Genomic DNA, 14,142 nt, shown 5'->3' on the forward strand with positions numbered 1-14,142 from the left:
TTGCGCTCCGCGTCCGCCATGGAGTTGTCATCCGAAGGGAAGAGTTGAGGCTCGGGCTGTGGCGACACATGTTCCACCGTCGACGTGTGGCCGTTGTGACCCAGGATCGAGTAGGTGGTGCTGCGGCGGCGTGATATTGTGGGTAGGAGGTTATGTGGCTTTGGCTAGAAGGCGGAGGCGAGTAGCGAAGGAGAGTGTGAGGTTCGTTGCGTGGCGGCAGGGCATTTTATGGCCGAAGACGACACTGGAAACAACATGATGAGGAAGAGGAGAAAGGGCTGAAAGGAGTGTTATGCATTTAGGTCGGCGCAGCGTGGGGAAGACACGGTGGGCGGCGTGTGGGGAAGGTGCGGTGCCGACGAGACATCTCGCATGGCTCCACCTCGGGAACCATCACTGCCATTATTATGAAAAGCTACCCACTTGTGGTTGTGTTTAGGACTAACGTGACCCACGAAGAGACACGTCGCCAACGGCTTGAGTCTGGCGTACCCAGCACGTCCCTTGTGAGGCGGGGATGACATTGAAGCACCAGACACGCTATTGGGCTATTGGGCTACGCTGGACCGAATAGAAATTTAGGGCATGCAGCTGTGCGCGGTTTTCTATCTGGGGGGTTCCAAATGTTTTAGAAAACCAGTTTAAAGGAGGCGACTGTACATACTCTAAACTTGTGCCTGATGATGTGAGCACGTGAGAAGAGAGGATTAGTGTTAGGTTAGAGGTTATTTATTTATTTTCTATGACCCCATCCTCGTGTGAGCGAGAAGCACATAGGACAGTTCGACTGCATCGAGCGCAAGGGGTCAAGGAGTTCGGCCGGTGATGTTGTATGCGGCTGCTGACGTGCGACAGTGTTCTTCGCTCGTGTTCGGGGTCGTCCCAAGCCAAGTGTCAGCGGTGAACAACGTAGGCCTTTCCAGATTACCCATTCACACCTCTACGATTATTATTTTTCGGGGTTCTCTTCTCCCACGGTAGTTCTCGGTAGGGGATGTCGGCACACCTCTACACAGTTTATTTATCTTCCTACTAATCTCACGCACTAGTAGAAGATATCATCTCGCACGAAGATTGAGATCTGAACACATGTCGGGAGACACAAATATGGTCTCGCAAAATATATCTACTATATCAATACCGATGCATCTGGTACTGAGCAGGCGACACATTATACATCCAGCATGTTTGCGTGTTCATTCATGTGTAAATACAAAGACATACACTACTATCAAATACATCATTTATGTATAGACTAAGAAAATCATGTATAATAGTTGGTACTACTTCGCGAAATGTGAAACAAAAAATACATTACAATTAGTAACGAGACACTTTCGTGTTCCGTACTACATGCCACTTGCAAACTAAGACACATGATTGTATCATTTGTATGTTTGTGAGGAAGGGGTGCAAATTGTTATCTAAATGTTAGAGATCAATATTTAATCAAATAGTTGCTTGTTCATATTTTTATTAGTCATATCTAATGTGGATTATTCTAAAAAGCACATTTATCTATGCTTAAGAAATTAAATCTAACTGCCAATTTAGTGGATGCACCGATAATGAAACAACTTAATCTTGTAGAAAAGATCCTATGCGAAATAAAACGAGGAAAAAACTAACTCAAAAAAAGGAAGTATGAGTATTCCTTGTTCAATTGAATGGTATAACCACAATGAAAAAGTTACTATTACTCAATGTTGTTTTCAAAAGATGATATTTATTTGCAATCACAACCACCTTTTTTCTGGGTAAACATCGACAATTGTTTGGCATTGGACAACGGTATTCCTAAATTATAAGTTCGATTGATGGATAGTTTCTCGAAACAAAGTATATACTACATCCATTTTAATGAATAAGACAATTGTTGTTTGTGAGGATAGATCACTAACAACTCCATATGGGATCATACGAACCAGCCGCAGAACATTTTTTGGTAAGAAGAGAAGCCAATCTTATCACTAGAATGATTTTTTCCCCATTAGAAGTATAAATCAAGATCTTTCACCCCTTTTAGAATAGTCATGAACAATTTTCTTAACATTCGAAAAACTGATGCTCGAAGTTCTGGCATCAATGCCTAGAACATCACTGTTTTGCGAGGTTTAGCAAATAATGTGTTTTACTCGCCGAGAGCCACTAGGACTCGAATAGGACGCGGTGATTTCGTGTTGCAACTCAAGTTTTATTTTTACACGATGCATCGGATCTATTTCGAATAATAAGGGAAAGTTGCCGTCTACCCGTCAGTCTAGGAAATCGGAAGGATCACGTTGCGTCTCACACACGAAACACATTCCTCACGTTCACGCGATAAAAATGTCGTTCTTTTTTTCACCTTGGGTTTATGCGCGAGTTATTGATTTCTATACATACAATCTCAAATTTTCATTTTTATTTTCCTTACCACATCATCAAAACTTCAACAATAGATATTCTCGCACTAGGTCTTTTTGACAACTATGAAAATGTGTAAAATATTTTTGTCGACTGTCTCCATGCACCTCCTACTTCTCCACTCACTGTAGATTCAATAACTTCCAAAAATAAAAACGGTCGAATACCTTGTAGGGATTTCGGAAATCAAGACATCTGTCATGTTGTACCTTTATCCGCAATTTTTTTTTGTCATGTACTGTGCCTCCATGGGAACCGGCTCGAAAGGGCAGCGCACGGCAAAGCCAGTGCACCCATCGTTTCCTTCATGTCACAGAAAAAAAGCGGAAGAATCCAAAGCACACATTCCCACCACGTACACACACACCAGTACTACACTCCACTCCACTCCATGGCAGTGCACCGCTACCCAGGTTGAGGTACCCCATCCCCCTCTTCTTCCTCACTGCATTCACAGCTGTTCACAAGGGACAGAGCTTCAGTGCTCAGAAACGTTCACTCCTGACTCCTCTGTCCTCTCGGCTGCTCCCCCCACGCTCCGCTCCAAGCTGCCGTCAGCTCTGCTCAGCTCGTGAGCGATGCCGTGTTAGCTAGGTCGCGCGCGCGCGGGTCTCACCGGTCCAGCTCGCCGGCGGTCTTGTATCTAAGCGGCAATGCTCCAGCGGCTGCTGCTCGTGCTCCTGCACATCCTCTTCCTCCTCCATTGCTCCTCCGCCTCCCACCACCACCGTCACCACCGTGATGCCAGCCATTACCAATGGTACGGCGGGCGGAGGGCGCTGCACGAGCCGCTGTTCCCACTCGACAGCGCGCCCGCGCTGCCGCCACCGCCTCCCTCGCCGTTCTTCCCGTTCCTCCCCGACGCCGCGCCGCCGCAGCCGGCAGAACTGACCAACCCGGCACCACCCACCAGCGCCGGTCTCGATCCAAGCACCGGCACCGACCCGTCGTCTTCCTCCCTGCCGAACCCCACGGCGCCGGCCAACATGTCCTCTCTAGCACTGCCAGTCTCCCACACCGCGCCGCTGCGCTCCTTCCTCTCCTCCCACCGCCTCCTCACCATCCTCCTCCTGGTCGTCACCCTCGCCTCCGCCCTGCTCGCCGCCGTGCTCCTCTACCTCCTCGCCCGCCGCCGCCGCGACCGGCCCGAGCCGGACCCCCCCGTCATCTACAAGAAACCCTCCTTACCCGCGCCGGCCACCAAACACCCCGCGACGCACGACGACGAGCAGCAGCACGGCCGGGGCTCCACCGCCACCCTGTCGAGCACCAGCTCGCCCGAGCTCCGGCCGATGCCGCCCCTGCCGCGGCAGTTCCAGCAGACACGGATGATGAGCCCGATGCCAAGCTCAGACGACCCCGTTCTGCAAGACAGAGCGCGAGCGCCGCAGGTCGTTCCACCGCCACCCCCTCCACCGCCAATGCCACCAAGAAAAGGCAACGGGGGCAAGCAACCGGCTGCCGCACCTCCGGCGCCGCCCCCGCCGTTGCCGCGCGCCGCCAACGGCAACGGCTGGCTGCCGAGGCGGCTCTCTGAGCGCCCGGCCCCCACGGTGATCAGGGCCTCGGCCGGGGCTGTCCACCCAGAGGACTCGCCGCAGTCAGAGGAGAAGGAGGCGGACGCCGGCGCCGCTGGTCGCCTCAAGCTGAAGCCGCTGCACTGGGACAAGTTCCGTGCGAGCTCCGGCCGGCCCACGGTGTGGGACCAGCTCAAGGCGAGCTCGTTCCGGTGAGCCCTCCTCTTACTTGACTTCTTTTATCATTCTTTGCATCAGGGTTTTCCTGCCATGGATCCACTTCAATCTGAAACTCACATTGTGCATTTGTTTCATTTGTGCCTGGGAACAGAGTGAACGAAGAGATGATCGAGACATTGTTCGTCTCCAACTCCACAAGGAGGATGTCCAAGCCCGGGTTCAAGGATGCAAATGGGGCAAGCTGCCATCAGGAGAACAAGGTGCTTGCCGCCAAGAAATCGCAGAACATCGCCATCATGCTTAGGGCGCTCGACGCGACCAAGGAGGAAGTGTGCAAGGCCCTCCTTGATGGTGAGATGAGATGACACAATTCCCACACACATTTTAGACTGTAAACTTGCGTTTAGAGGATGCTTTGTCTGATGGTCATCTAACTGCATGAACATCTTGCTTGTGTTGCCATTATTGAAAATACAGGCCAGGCAGAGAGCCTTGGAACTGAGCTCCTGGAGACACTGCTGAAGATGGCTCCTACCAGAGAAGAAGAGCTCAAGCTGAGAGAATACAGGGAGGATGCTCTGTCCAAGCTCGGCACTGCGGAGAGCTTCCTCAAGGCGGTGCTTGGGGTACCGTTCGCGTTCAAGAGAGTGGAAGCAATGCTCTACATCGCCAACTTCGATTCAGAAGTTGATTACCTCAAGACTGCCTTCAAAACCCTTGAGGTACTAGTACTAATCATGTTATATCTTGTACTGGCAATGCCTCTGAACCGAGTGAAGGACTGCTGTTCCATATCTGTAAAGGTGTGCTTGGAGATCTAAAGTGTCGAATTTGCCATGTTCCTATGACCCTTCACCACATTGTGATTTTTTACCATGTTACTGTCTTCTTATCGACAACCTTGTGCTCAATCAAGTATTTTTTAAAACTTAAAATTTATCCACTCAGTAGTTTGATTAAACCATTCGCCTAGGACATGAATTTTCTTATGTTCTTGCAGTAAGTAATCTGTTATCATCCATTACTGTTACAGGCAGCGTGTGAAGAGCTGAGGGGCAGCAGGTTGTTCCACAAGATCTTGGATGCCGTCCTGAAGACCGGTAACCGCATGAACACCGGCACAAACCGTGGGAATGCGCATGCCTTCAAGCTTGACGCACTTCTCAAGTTGGTCGATGTAAAGGGCGCAGATGGCAAGACGACCCTCCTGCACTTCGTCATCGAAGAGATCACCAGGTCTGAAGGTGCCAACATTGTGGGCACTGGCCAAACGAACAACCAAGCAACCGTCACTGCAGATGATTTCCAGTGCAAGAAGGTTGGACTCAAAATCGTTGCTAGCCTCGGCGGTGAGCTCAACAATGTCAAGAAGGCAGCTGGAATGGATTCTGACTCGCTGGCCAGCTGTGTCTCAAAACTCTCCGCCGGTGTAAGCAAGATCAGCGAGGTCGTGCAGCTGAACCAACAGCTCGGTTCAGATGATAGCTGCAAGAGGTTCCGCGCGTCCATCGGCGAGTTCCTGCAGAAGGCTGAAGCCGAGATTACCGGAGTGCAGGATCAGGAGGGCCTTGCCCTTTCCCTCGTCAGGGAGACAACCGAGTTCTTCCATGGCAACTCCGCGAAGGAGGAAGGCCACCCTCTCAGAATCTTCATGGTGGTCCGTGACTTCCTTGCTATTCTCGATCGCGTCTGCAAGGACGTTAGCAGGTTGAATGAACAAACGGCGACGGTGGGCTTCAGCACCTCACGGCGGATGGAGAATGCGACTGTTCCTCCAAGGTTTAACCCAGTGCAACCCAGTAGCTCCGAGGAGGACAGTTCATCATCGTAGGCGTGATGCCGAATGCCTGAGCTTGGAATCTGTATGTTAGCTATTGTCTAGAAGAGCAGCAATGCAGGATCCAACCTATAATCATAAGTAGTAATGTTGTAACTTCAGACGATTAAGTGTAGATCAAAGTCTATATATGGTAGTAGTACATGATTTCGCATGCTAAAGCATCATCCAGCACAATGGCCTACCAAAGGTGAAAGTGGCATTTGTACATGATGATTAAGACATGCTAAGAATCACTAGTAAGATGAGAGCTTTTGGGGAATTGACCGTTCTGAATCTCATGATGAAAAGTTCAGTCTAAAAAACAATCACATGATCAAAGTAGAAGTAGCCAGTAGCCACATTTACCCCAGCTAGGAGCTTTCAGGATCTGGCAGGATTCATCTTTTGCTCCCTTTCTGACAGGATTCTTTGTTCATTCTTTTCTGAGCTCAAGGCATTGCCCTAATGGAGTGTACCTTTGTTAACATGCTGAAATGAGCAAATAAACAAGGCCAGTTTAAGCAACATGCCATGATGCAATAGCAATTATAAATTATTACACGTTGGACCTGCCATTATGTAATCAATGGAAACTGTCTACACTAAAAGGCACATTTTTGCGTCTCGAGGTTGAGGTTATTATATGCTATATATACTCCAGATACTTTCCCAAAAGAAACGCCAAATGTTGGTACCATAGAGCTACATTTTTGCCGCTCTATTGCCAGCATGATACACTGATACTTCCAATACTTATCTGCTGATGTTCGGATCATGCGGTACATTTTCCACTAGTTAGTATGGCCTGTAAAGAAAATGCTATCGCATGGCTGAAAAACCGGAGGCTCTGCCGAAGGATCAATCGAACAAGCCCTCTGCATCCATGCGCTCTAATATACGGCGCGCCTCTTCCTCAGTCGAGGGAACAACATTGCGGATCGTCAATCCGTTCTTCAGTGCATCGCTGCTGACCGAAAAGGTGAAGTGGAATGTGTTGGAGATCTGTTTGTTGGATCAAACAATTAGGAAACCAGTAATAGTAAAAGTATTCAGTAAGGTGAAAAGACTTGAAGAATAGCTGCCGCAGTTAAGATAGTTTTTCATCATCAATGTATGGCTGCATGGGATTACCTCACTTTTTCGGAGCTCAGGCCTTGTTACATGAGCAACGACCTCCACATTTACCAGGGGCTGCCATTTATTCTCAAGCTGGGTGTACAAGACACATGATTTGAATCGAAGAAAGTCTCCTACATCCACCTGCGCAATCACAGCTTGACATGGTTACGCGTATTGTTCATGGGAAAATCAGTTTGTACTTTCTAAAACAGATTTCACAACTGCTACAATAATCCAATTATACAGAATAATCGGACTTCACAACTGCTACTATGATCCCATCATACAGAATACCGTCGGTGCTAATTTTGAGGTTTACAAAATTAAATGCCAAGTGGAAAGCATGGTACAGTACTTCTTAAACTAGAAATGACAACTCTATTCTCTGAAGGTGCAAGCTTCATTACTCAGAGATGCATGCAGAAAAATGCTATAGGTACTTACTGGCTTTAAGAAGTCAACATGGTCCACCTCAAGAAAACAAGGTCTCTGGCCAACAAAGGCATAAGCAGTAGAGAAGGCGAGCTCGAATGCTCGGTGCATCAAGAAACCTCCAAATATCCGTCCGTGCAAGTTCCGTTGTTGAGGCTGGCAGATAAGAGAGGTCTCCAGGCGAGTATCCCTCAACAAGATGCTATCTCTGTCAGCCAAAGCAGGCAAATCTGAGAAAACCCGACCCTCGGCCAGTAAAGCATTCAGCCTCTCAGCCTCAGCATGAAACTTATGCAACACATTTCCATGCATTGCCTTCTGTTCCTCTCTTTTCTTTTTTCTCAGTTTATCCTGTGCTTCCCCCTCTTCAAATAGCCGAGTCTCTCTTTCAGTTTCTGGTGAAAGGCGGTTCACTGGAGCAGACTTTCCAGTCACTGAATCTCGTGCCACGAATGTGAAGTTAGCTGTCAACGCAATTGGATCTGACTCCTTATCACTACCTGTTACACATTGTGAAATGTCAGACAAGACATGAGAAAGATCTATCATGTGTGATAGCAATTCATAATCGAATACATGAGCAGCTAGATAATTTCTTTACCAACACTATCTTGATCAACCTGAGTCACTTCAATCTGTATATCAATAGAAGAGCGGCCAACGTAAGTAACAGCCCCAGCAATCTTTAAATCAGTGTCCACACGAATTGGCTTCATTAAGACCATCTTATCCACAGATGCAGTAACTAACAATAGGGGTCTTGTTGTGCTATCTTCATCAGAACAGTGCTGCATGTCACATAAGATTTATCAGAAAAGGTTCCTGCTGGATGATATTCGTCTCAAGAGCACTCAGAACATAAAATGAATAGATATCAGAGTAATCAGTCATACTTAAGTATCATTGTATAGTATATGCGTTGAACTGACAACCTTCTTAGAGTTATCTAACGTGATGATGCAAAGGCGTTTTTTGTAGCTACTTTGAGTGATCCATGAGATGTAATAATGTCCGAATGTTTTTCGCTGGTTGTAATATTTAATAAAGAAAGCCGCATGCATCGATTGATGGAGAGGCTGGGGATGCCCCATTTCGAAAAAATAGGTATCATTGTATAGTATATGTTGAACCGACAGCCTGGAAAGAATGCCACTAAAGTCGCTGTGCAAAAAGAAACCGAATGCTACTAAAGGTCTTCACCTATTAAACAGTATGCACCATTCAGCTAGCTAAAGGGTGCGTGCACAATGTAATCTCTGCTGTGCCCATTACCAAACTGACACCATCCTGATTCAGCATGGTTAGCTACTCATTCAGGTTTAAAATTTGTGACAGATTGATGTCTGCCTAGATCTACTGACTGCATTAGAATGAATCCTATTAAACAGTATGCACCATTCGTCATTAGTATCTGAACAGTTGACAAGTTTTATGAGAAGAATCAGATCCATGAAATCCAAATATTTCCATGCGCACCTAGCAACATCAGATCCCCAACATCCTGGCTTCTACTTAGTAAGGTATACAGGCATTGCCAGTTCTGATGCATAGTCGTTTAACTGTGAGTTCTGACGATGAGTGAACCAGCTATTACATTACAAAGTATATAACTCCATAATTTCTACAAGGTGATCAACATGAGTGCAAGATACGAGAGAGGATCTCAAAAGTGCTATCATGCAGTGAAAGGCCTCAGGCCCGCACTAAGGAGAAGGTAAAAAAACAATTGTAAATTTGTAATATGCTTTGTTCATCTGCCTTAGTTGCAGTATTGCGACGGTAATGGAACACCCTGTTTTAGATGGAAGGCTGTTTTGCAATGTGGGTGTTCTTCGCGGTTTGCTAGGATTCGTTGTGGAATGTTTAATCATGTAATAGACTAATAGTATATAATTTAATCATGTAATAGCTGTTTTTTTTTAACTTTCTGAGAAAGCTAGATCATTATGCTACCTTTCCTCTAAAAAGGCAGCACCATTTTCTCCGGCATTCATCACATCCAACATAGCCAATTCGTAAAGTAGCATTAGATCGAACCATAGGAGCAAGCATCGAGAGGATCTAATTTCGACTAGTGCCAATTTCAGGAGAAATGGGTAACAAAACATGGCAGACTACTCACAAAAACGGCTCGCCATTCATGGATGTCAAACACGGCGGAGAGAGGGGATCTCGGGAAATCGGGATCGCAGCAGAGAGAATACCTTGACGGCGATGGTTCCCGCGAGGGCGTCGAGGTCCTCGAGTAGCTTCCCGATGCGCACCTCGTTCCAGGCGTCCCGGTACTGCTCGCGGAGGATGTCGTCTTGGGCGAACTTGTATGCGATGGCGGTGCGGCTCTGCGCGGGCGTCTTGGTGAGCAGCTCCGTCTGCGGCCCCGCGGCGGCGCCCGCGGCCCCGACGTCCATCTTGCGCTCGAAGATGCTGGAGCGCGCCTCCCAGAGCGCGTTGGTGACCGGCGAGTGGTACATCCCGGGCCACAGGCTGAGCGGCTTCCGCGCCGACCCGCCCGCGTCGATCGCCGCGTTTCCGGCGTTGCCGCCGCCAACGTCGCGGAGGTGGGACACCACCTTGATGGTCGGGGAGTCCATGGACGCCGGCGCCGGGTCCGGCGTCGGAGGATCCGCTCCGCCGGAGGACGCGGCGCGCGATTCGACGCGGAGGAGGAGGGGTCGAGGAGGGTAGGGGGAGGAGGTGGCGTGCAGGCGGAGGGTTCGGGAGAGGAGCGACGTCGCTGTCGAGGATCTCAACGCCATGATTTTGTTAACGCCGCCGAGGTGGCTCCGGCCATGTGGGAAGATGACGGAGGTCGGATGGGGAGTTGGCGAAAGAAGGTGCGGTGGAAAGTAGGACGCCCGCGGTTTCCTCACCTGGTCGTCGGATCTTTCCCATCCGTCGGATCCAGAGTGATCGTGTGGAGATATTCTGCGCAGAGCCGTCGGATCTCTCATCAGATTGGAAGTGCTGATAATTTAAATAGGAACGCAAATACTGCTCCTATCACTTCACTCTGTCCTAAAATATAACATGTTCGCCTAAGCGAAATTAGAATATACTGTAATACAAATGCGTCTTATAATCTAGGTGACTAGGACAGAGGTTGTAATTTACTATCCGACACGGGCTTGGCCATGAAGAATGTCATTCTCCCTTTCTAGGGCCTCAACTAATTAAGAATGGACGGATTTTTTTTCATCGAAATAAAAAACTTTGTAGTTCCAGAATCACTTTGTAAAATGTCCAACTTAAAATCGTGCATTAGTTCCAGGAAGAACTAGAAATATTTAAAAGATGAACAATTAGTTTTTAATTAAATCGAAACGGATAATGGTAAAAAATAAAGCCAAGCGGTGTAAAAGTAACAGATGGAAATGGTAAAAATGATGTTACGAAGAAACATTCAAACTTTACTTCAAAAAATAAGAAACATTCGAACTAGTGTTGCGAATTTTCAAAACACGTGCAAGAAACCCCGTGAGTATGCATGTACAATGACATTGTCGTCAAAAAGTTGGGATGACAAACCCACACGAACATCGAGCGATGGAAGTGCGAGTGTTTGCATCCAACAAAAAACCCAGTCATGAGCTTATTAATTATTATTACATATAACCATGTGTAAAAGTAAACATAAACATGTGAATTAAAACACAATAAATTAACATATTGATGCGATGAAGCGTAGTGACTATTTCCCGTAGAAAATATGACAAATTGGTCAGTCAAAGTGTATGAATTAGACTCGTAGTGTTCGAGAAACATGCTATATATCTATGATTGCTTTCTCGATTTTTCTCGTGTTTGTTTATTCTTTAAAATTTTAAAATTATAAGAAGACATGGTAGTCTAGTTAATTTTTTCTCAATGGTGACTATTCATTTTCCTTGTAATTTTTTTACATGATGCTTTCTTTGGATGCAATCAACAGAACATATCTAGTGACGTTGTTGCCCTCTAAATTGACACAACTATGTTCATTGTTTCACATAAAAAAAATTGGGAAAATATTAGTGCATCGCACAATGTGTTTACTGTACACAAAATATAAATTCACACTTCACACATATTTTGAGAAATATGGCTACTCTAGAGACCGTAGCGAATATATTCCTATTCACAACTACTTAAGATGGTTTTTATAGCTTAATGTGTAGACCGATGTTTGATTCTAGAAGTCCCCTTTATTACAACATATATAATGGTATATGGCTTTGGAGTATGATTAAAAGGTTACAAATAATCTAGTGAAATGACTTGAGATATATGCAAGATGACTACTAATAAATACTCCAAATTTCACCTACATGCCGAGAAACAAAAAATGATTTTTTTTTTTGCATAACTAGTTCCAAATTCCAGCACTAAGGGGAATAGCAATTTTGGGTATTTAGTGTCGAACTGGACTTCTTTGTCCCCCTGATTTAAATTCAGAGTTGAAATTTGATAATGTTTCATTGTTTGATGCTACAAATTCACTTTCTTGTGGATAACTTTTTGGGCTTGCAACTACAAATTTTTGTGTTAAGTTACACTCGGTATGTAATTTTAATATGCAAAGTTGCAATATCAAAGGTAGTGTTAGGTACTTACTAGAACAAGTTGTGTAGAATAAAAAAAATACATTTTAGCCAAGTTAATTGGAGAATTAGCCCTTACTTCTATTCTAACTACTTTACAGTCCCTCCGCCTCGATAAATAAAAACAAAATAAAAGAGTGCGAGTAGTGTAGAAATTTTGATGGATGTGACACTGTGATCCTATAGTTTTAGATCTTACTAATCAAAAAGATCCTAAGGAGGCTTTAAGCATATTATAGTCCTCTTATGTCTGTGGTCAAGATCGGTGGAGAATTAAATCAAAACTAAGTTGTCATGCAAGTAGAAACGAAAAAGAAAAAAAATCCAAGGTTAGGCTTGGCATTGCCGTGGATTACCATAATCTCATTGAGTCCACTGGATTTTGCTACCCATTTCTATTTAGTTTTATGGATGATTCCTAATAGCAGATTATCAAATAAACATGTTACATCGTAGTTCAGCATCTCGAAATTACTGAACATATAGAAGATATCTATGTTTTTTTTGTGACATTCTGCCTCCACACACATATTGTAGAAACTATGTCTAGAGAACGTTCAGTCTGTTGTCTTGGGAACGGAAGGGTCACCCCATCGGTGGACAATAGAAGGAGGGAGACATCTAGACAAGGTGTGTGTGAAAAAATATATTTTGAAATGCATCTTATGTACATTTTAAATTTCAAAAAAATTGAAACAAAAAATTTGTACGTACATCTTCACGTGCTACACGCTTAGAAAGTCGTTTCATAAAAAATTGACTTATCATGTGACGTGTGTAAAAAAGATAAAATTCACTGCTAAAAATAATGCTTTTCACAAGATAAAGTTTCTCCTTTTTACATAGACCACAAAAAATATTGGTTTTTCGTAAAACTTAGCGAATGCACATACATTATGGAGATGTACATGTAGAATTTTTTATCCAAATTTTTTGACATTTCGAAATATGTTTTTTTGGTAGAGGGAGCATACGCACCCGGGAGCCGAATTGAATTTCCGATCATTCACAGCCAAAGGTAATGGAGCGAAAGCGGCGACTGATGTAAGTTGGAATGCATGGAGTGATGCTCTGAATACAATACATGCAAATTAGCACCACTACTGCTCACAAGATACGCAAAAGATGTACCCTCTACATTCTAATTAGTAAGGTGTATAAATTTGACCGATGTAGTAGACAAAAATATGAACATACATAACGCATAACCAACAACAATAGATCTACCAAAAAAAATATGTTTTTACGGTATACTTATTAAAAAATTGTAGATCTCGAATTTATCTTCTATATATATGATCAAACTTAGTAAGTGTTCGTTCTAATAAAAAACTAAGTAAGGGTTAAATAAAATAATATGACTTATTTATTGGAAAGAAAATCAAGAAATCATGAAAAGCTTCATGATTTCAACTTATATCAGGTGACGGAAATGCAAGTATTTGCATTGAAGCCCAAATCTAGTACTAAAACTTTTAATTATTATTACATATGACCATATATGTAAAACTAAACATAATAATGTGAATAAAAATATAGTAAATTAACATATTGATGAGAAAAGTGTCATGACTTTTTCCTATAGAAATTACGAGAAATTGGTGAGTACAAGTGTATGAGATAGACTTGTACTGTTCGAGAAACATGCTGAACTGTCTTTTAATTGATTTCTCAATTTTGTCTCGTTTGTTTACTCTTTAAAATTTTAAAATTATGAGAAGACATGGTAGTTAATGTTTAAATTTAACCTTGAGCCTCAGGCCATAGCCCAACATAAATTCTAAAATTCTCTTTGGCCCATTTATATATGCAAGGGGTGGGACTAAAGTTTAGTTCTATATTGCTAGTTGAGAGAGATGTGGAGTGATTTATAAGGGAGTTGTTCTAGTCCTTATAAGTGAGTGAGAAGAGTGAGAACCCTTGCGCACTGCTCCTCCTTCATTGCTCGCCACACCTCGTCACAACGCTCCGCGGGTTGCAGGAATCTCGTCGAAGTGAGCTTGTATTTTCCTGTTTAGAAAATTAACCGTCTAACTAATTATAAGTCATTAACGGACACGTTAATGCAACCGTTTTTCTGGATCATGGCTGA

The 14,142-nt window shown here is 44.5% G+C and overlaps 2 protein-coding genes across 2 annotated transcripts; one reads left to right on the forward strand and one right to left on the reverse strand.

Annotated features, from left to right (window-relative positions):
* Window positions 1-2,885: 2,885 nt before the first annotated feature.
* LOC127302443 (formin-like protein 15) lies at window positions 2,886-6,101 on the forward strand. The gene is made up of 4 exons (XM_051332914.1): window positions 2,886-4,135; window positions 4,255-4,454; window positions 4,581-4,825; window positions 5,137-6,101. The coding sequence occupies exons 1-4, from the start codon at window positions 3,060-3,062 to the stop codon at window positions 5,932-5,934; spliced, it is 2,319 nt and encodes a 772-aa protein (XP_051188874.1). The 5' UTR covers window positions 2,886-3,059; the 3' UTR covers window positions 5,935-6,101.
* A 337-nt stretch (window positions 6,102-6,438) lies between these two features.
* LOC127302444 (acyl-coenzyme A thioesterase 2, chloroplastic) lies at window positions 6,439-10,309 on the reverse strand. The gene is made up of 5 exons (XM_051332915.2): window positions 9,678-10,309; window positions 8,075-8,261; window positions 7,486-7,973; window positions 7,054-7,182; window positions 6,439-6,924 (listed from the first exon to the last, which is right to left on the reverse strand). The coding sequence occupies exons 1-5, from the start codon at window positions 10,227-10,229 to the stop codon at window positions 6,781-6,783; spliced, it is 1,500 nt and encodes a 499-aa protein (XP_051188875.1). The 5' UTR covers window positions 10,230-10,309; the 3' UTR covers window positions 6,439-6,780.
* Between the last annotated feature and the right edge of the window lie 3,833 nt (window positions 10,310-14,142).

Source organism: Lolium perenne, chromosome 5 (assembly GCF_019359855.2).
Source record: "Lolium perenne isolate Kyuss_39 chromosome 5, Kyuss_2.0, whole genome shotgun sequence".
Classification (NCBI taxonomy): Eukaryota; Viridiplantae; Streptophyta; class Magnoliopsida; order Poales; family Poaceae; genus Lolium; species Lolium perenne.

Excerpts from the sequence above, each read along its gene's own strand:
- LOC127302443 (XM_051332914.1), top strand. The coding sequence starts at position 3,060 with ATGCTCCAGCGGCTGCTGCTCGTGCTCCTGCACATCCTCTTCCTCCTC. Across the intron at positions 4,455-4,580 it reads GTGCAAGGCCCTCCTTGATG|GCCAGGCAGAGAGCCTTGGA; the intron begins GTGAGATGAGAT and ends TTGAAAATACAG. Across the intron at positions 4,826-5,136 it reads CTGCCTTCAAAACCCTTGAG|GCAGCGTGTGAAGAGCTGAG; the intron begins GTACTAGTACTA and ends TTACTGTTACAG.
- LOC127302444 (XM_051332915.2), bottom strand. The coding sequence starts at position 10,229 with ATGGCGTTGAGATCCTCGACAGCGACGTCGCTCCTCTCCCGAACCCTC. Across the intron at positions 8,262-9,677 it reads CGGGAACCATCGCCGTCAAG|CACTGTTCTGATGAAGATAG; the intron begins GTATTCTCTCTG and ends TGTGACATGCAG. Across the intron at positions 6,925-7,053 it reads CTGAGCTCCGAAAAAGTGAG|ATCTCCAACACATTCCACTT; the intron begins GTAATCCCATGC and ends TCCAACAAACAG.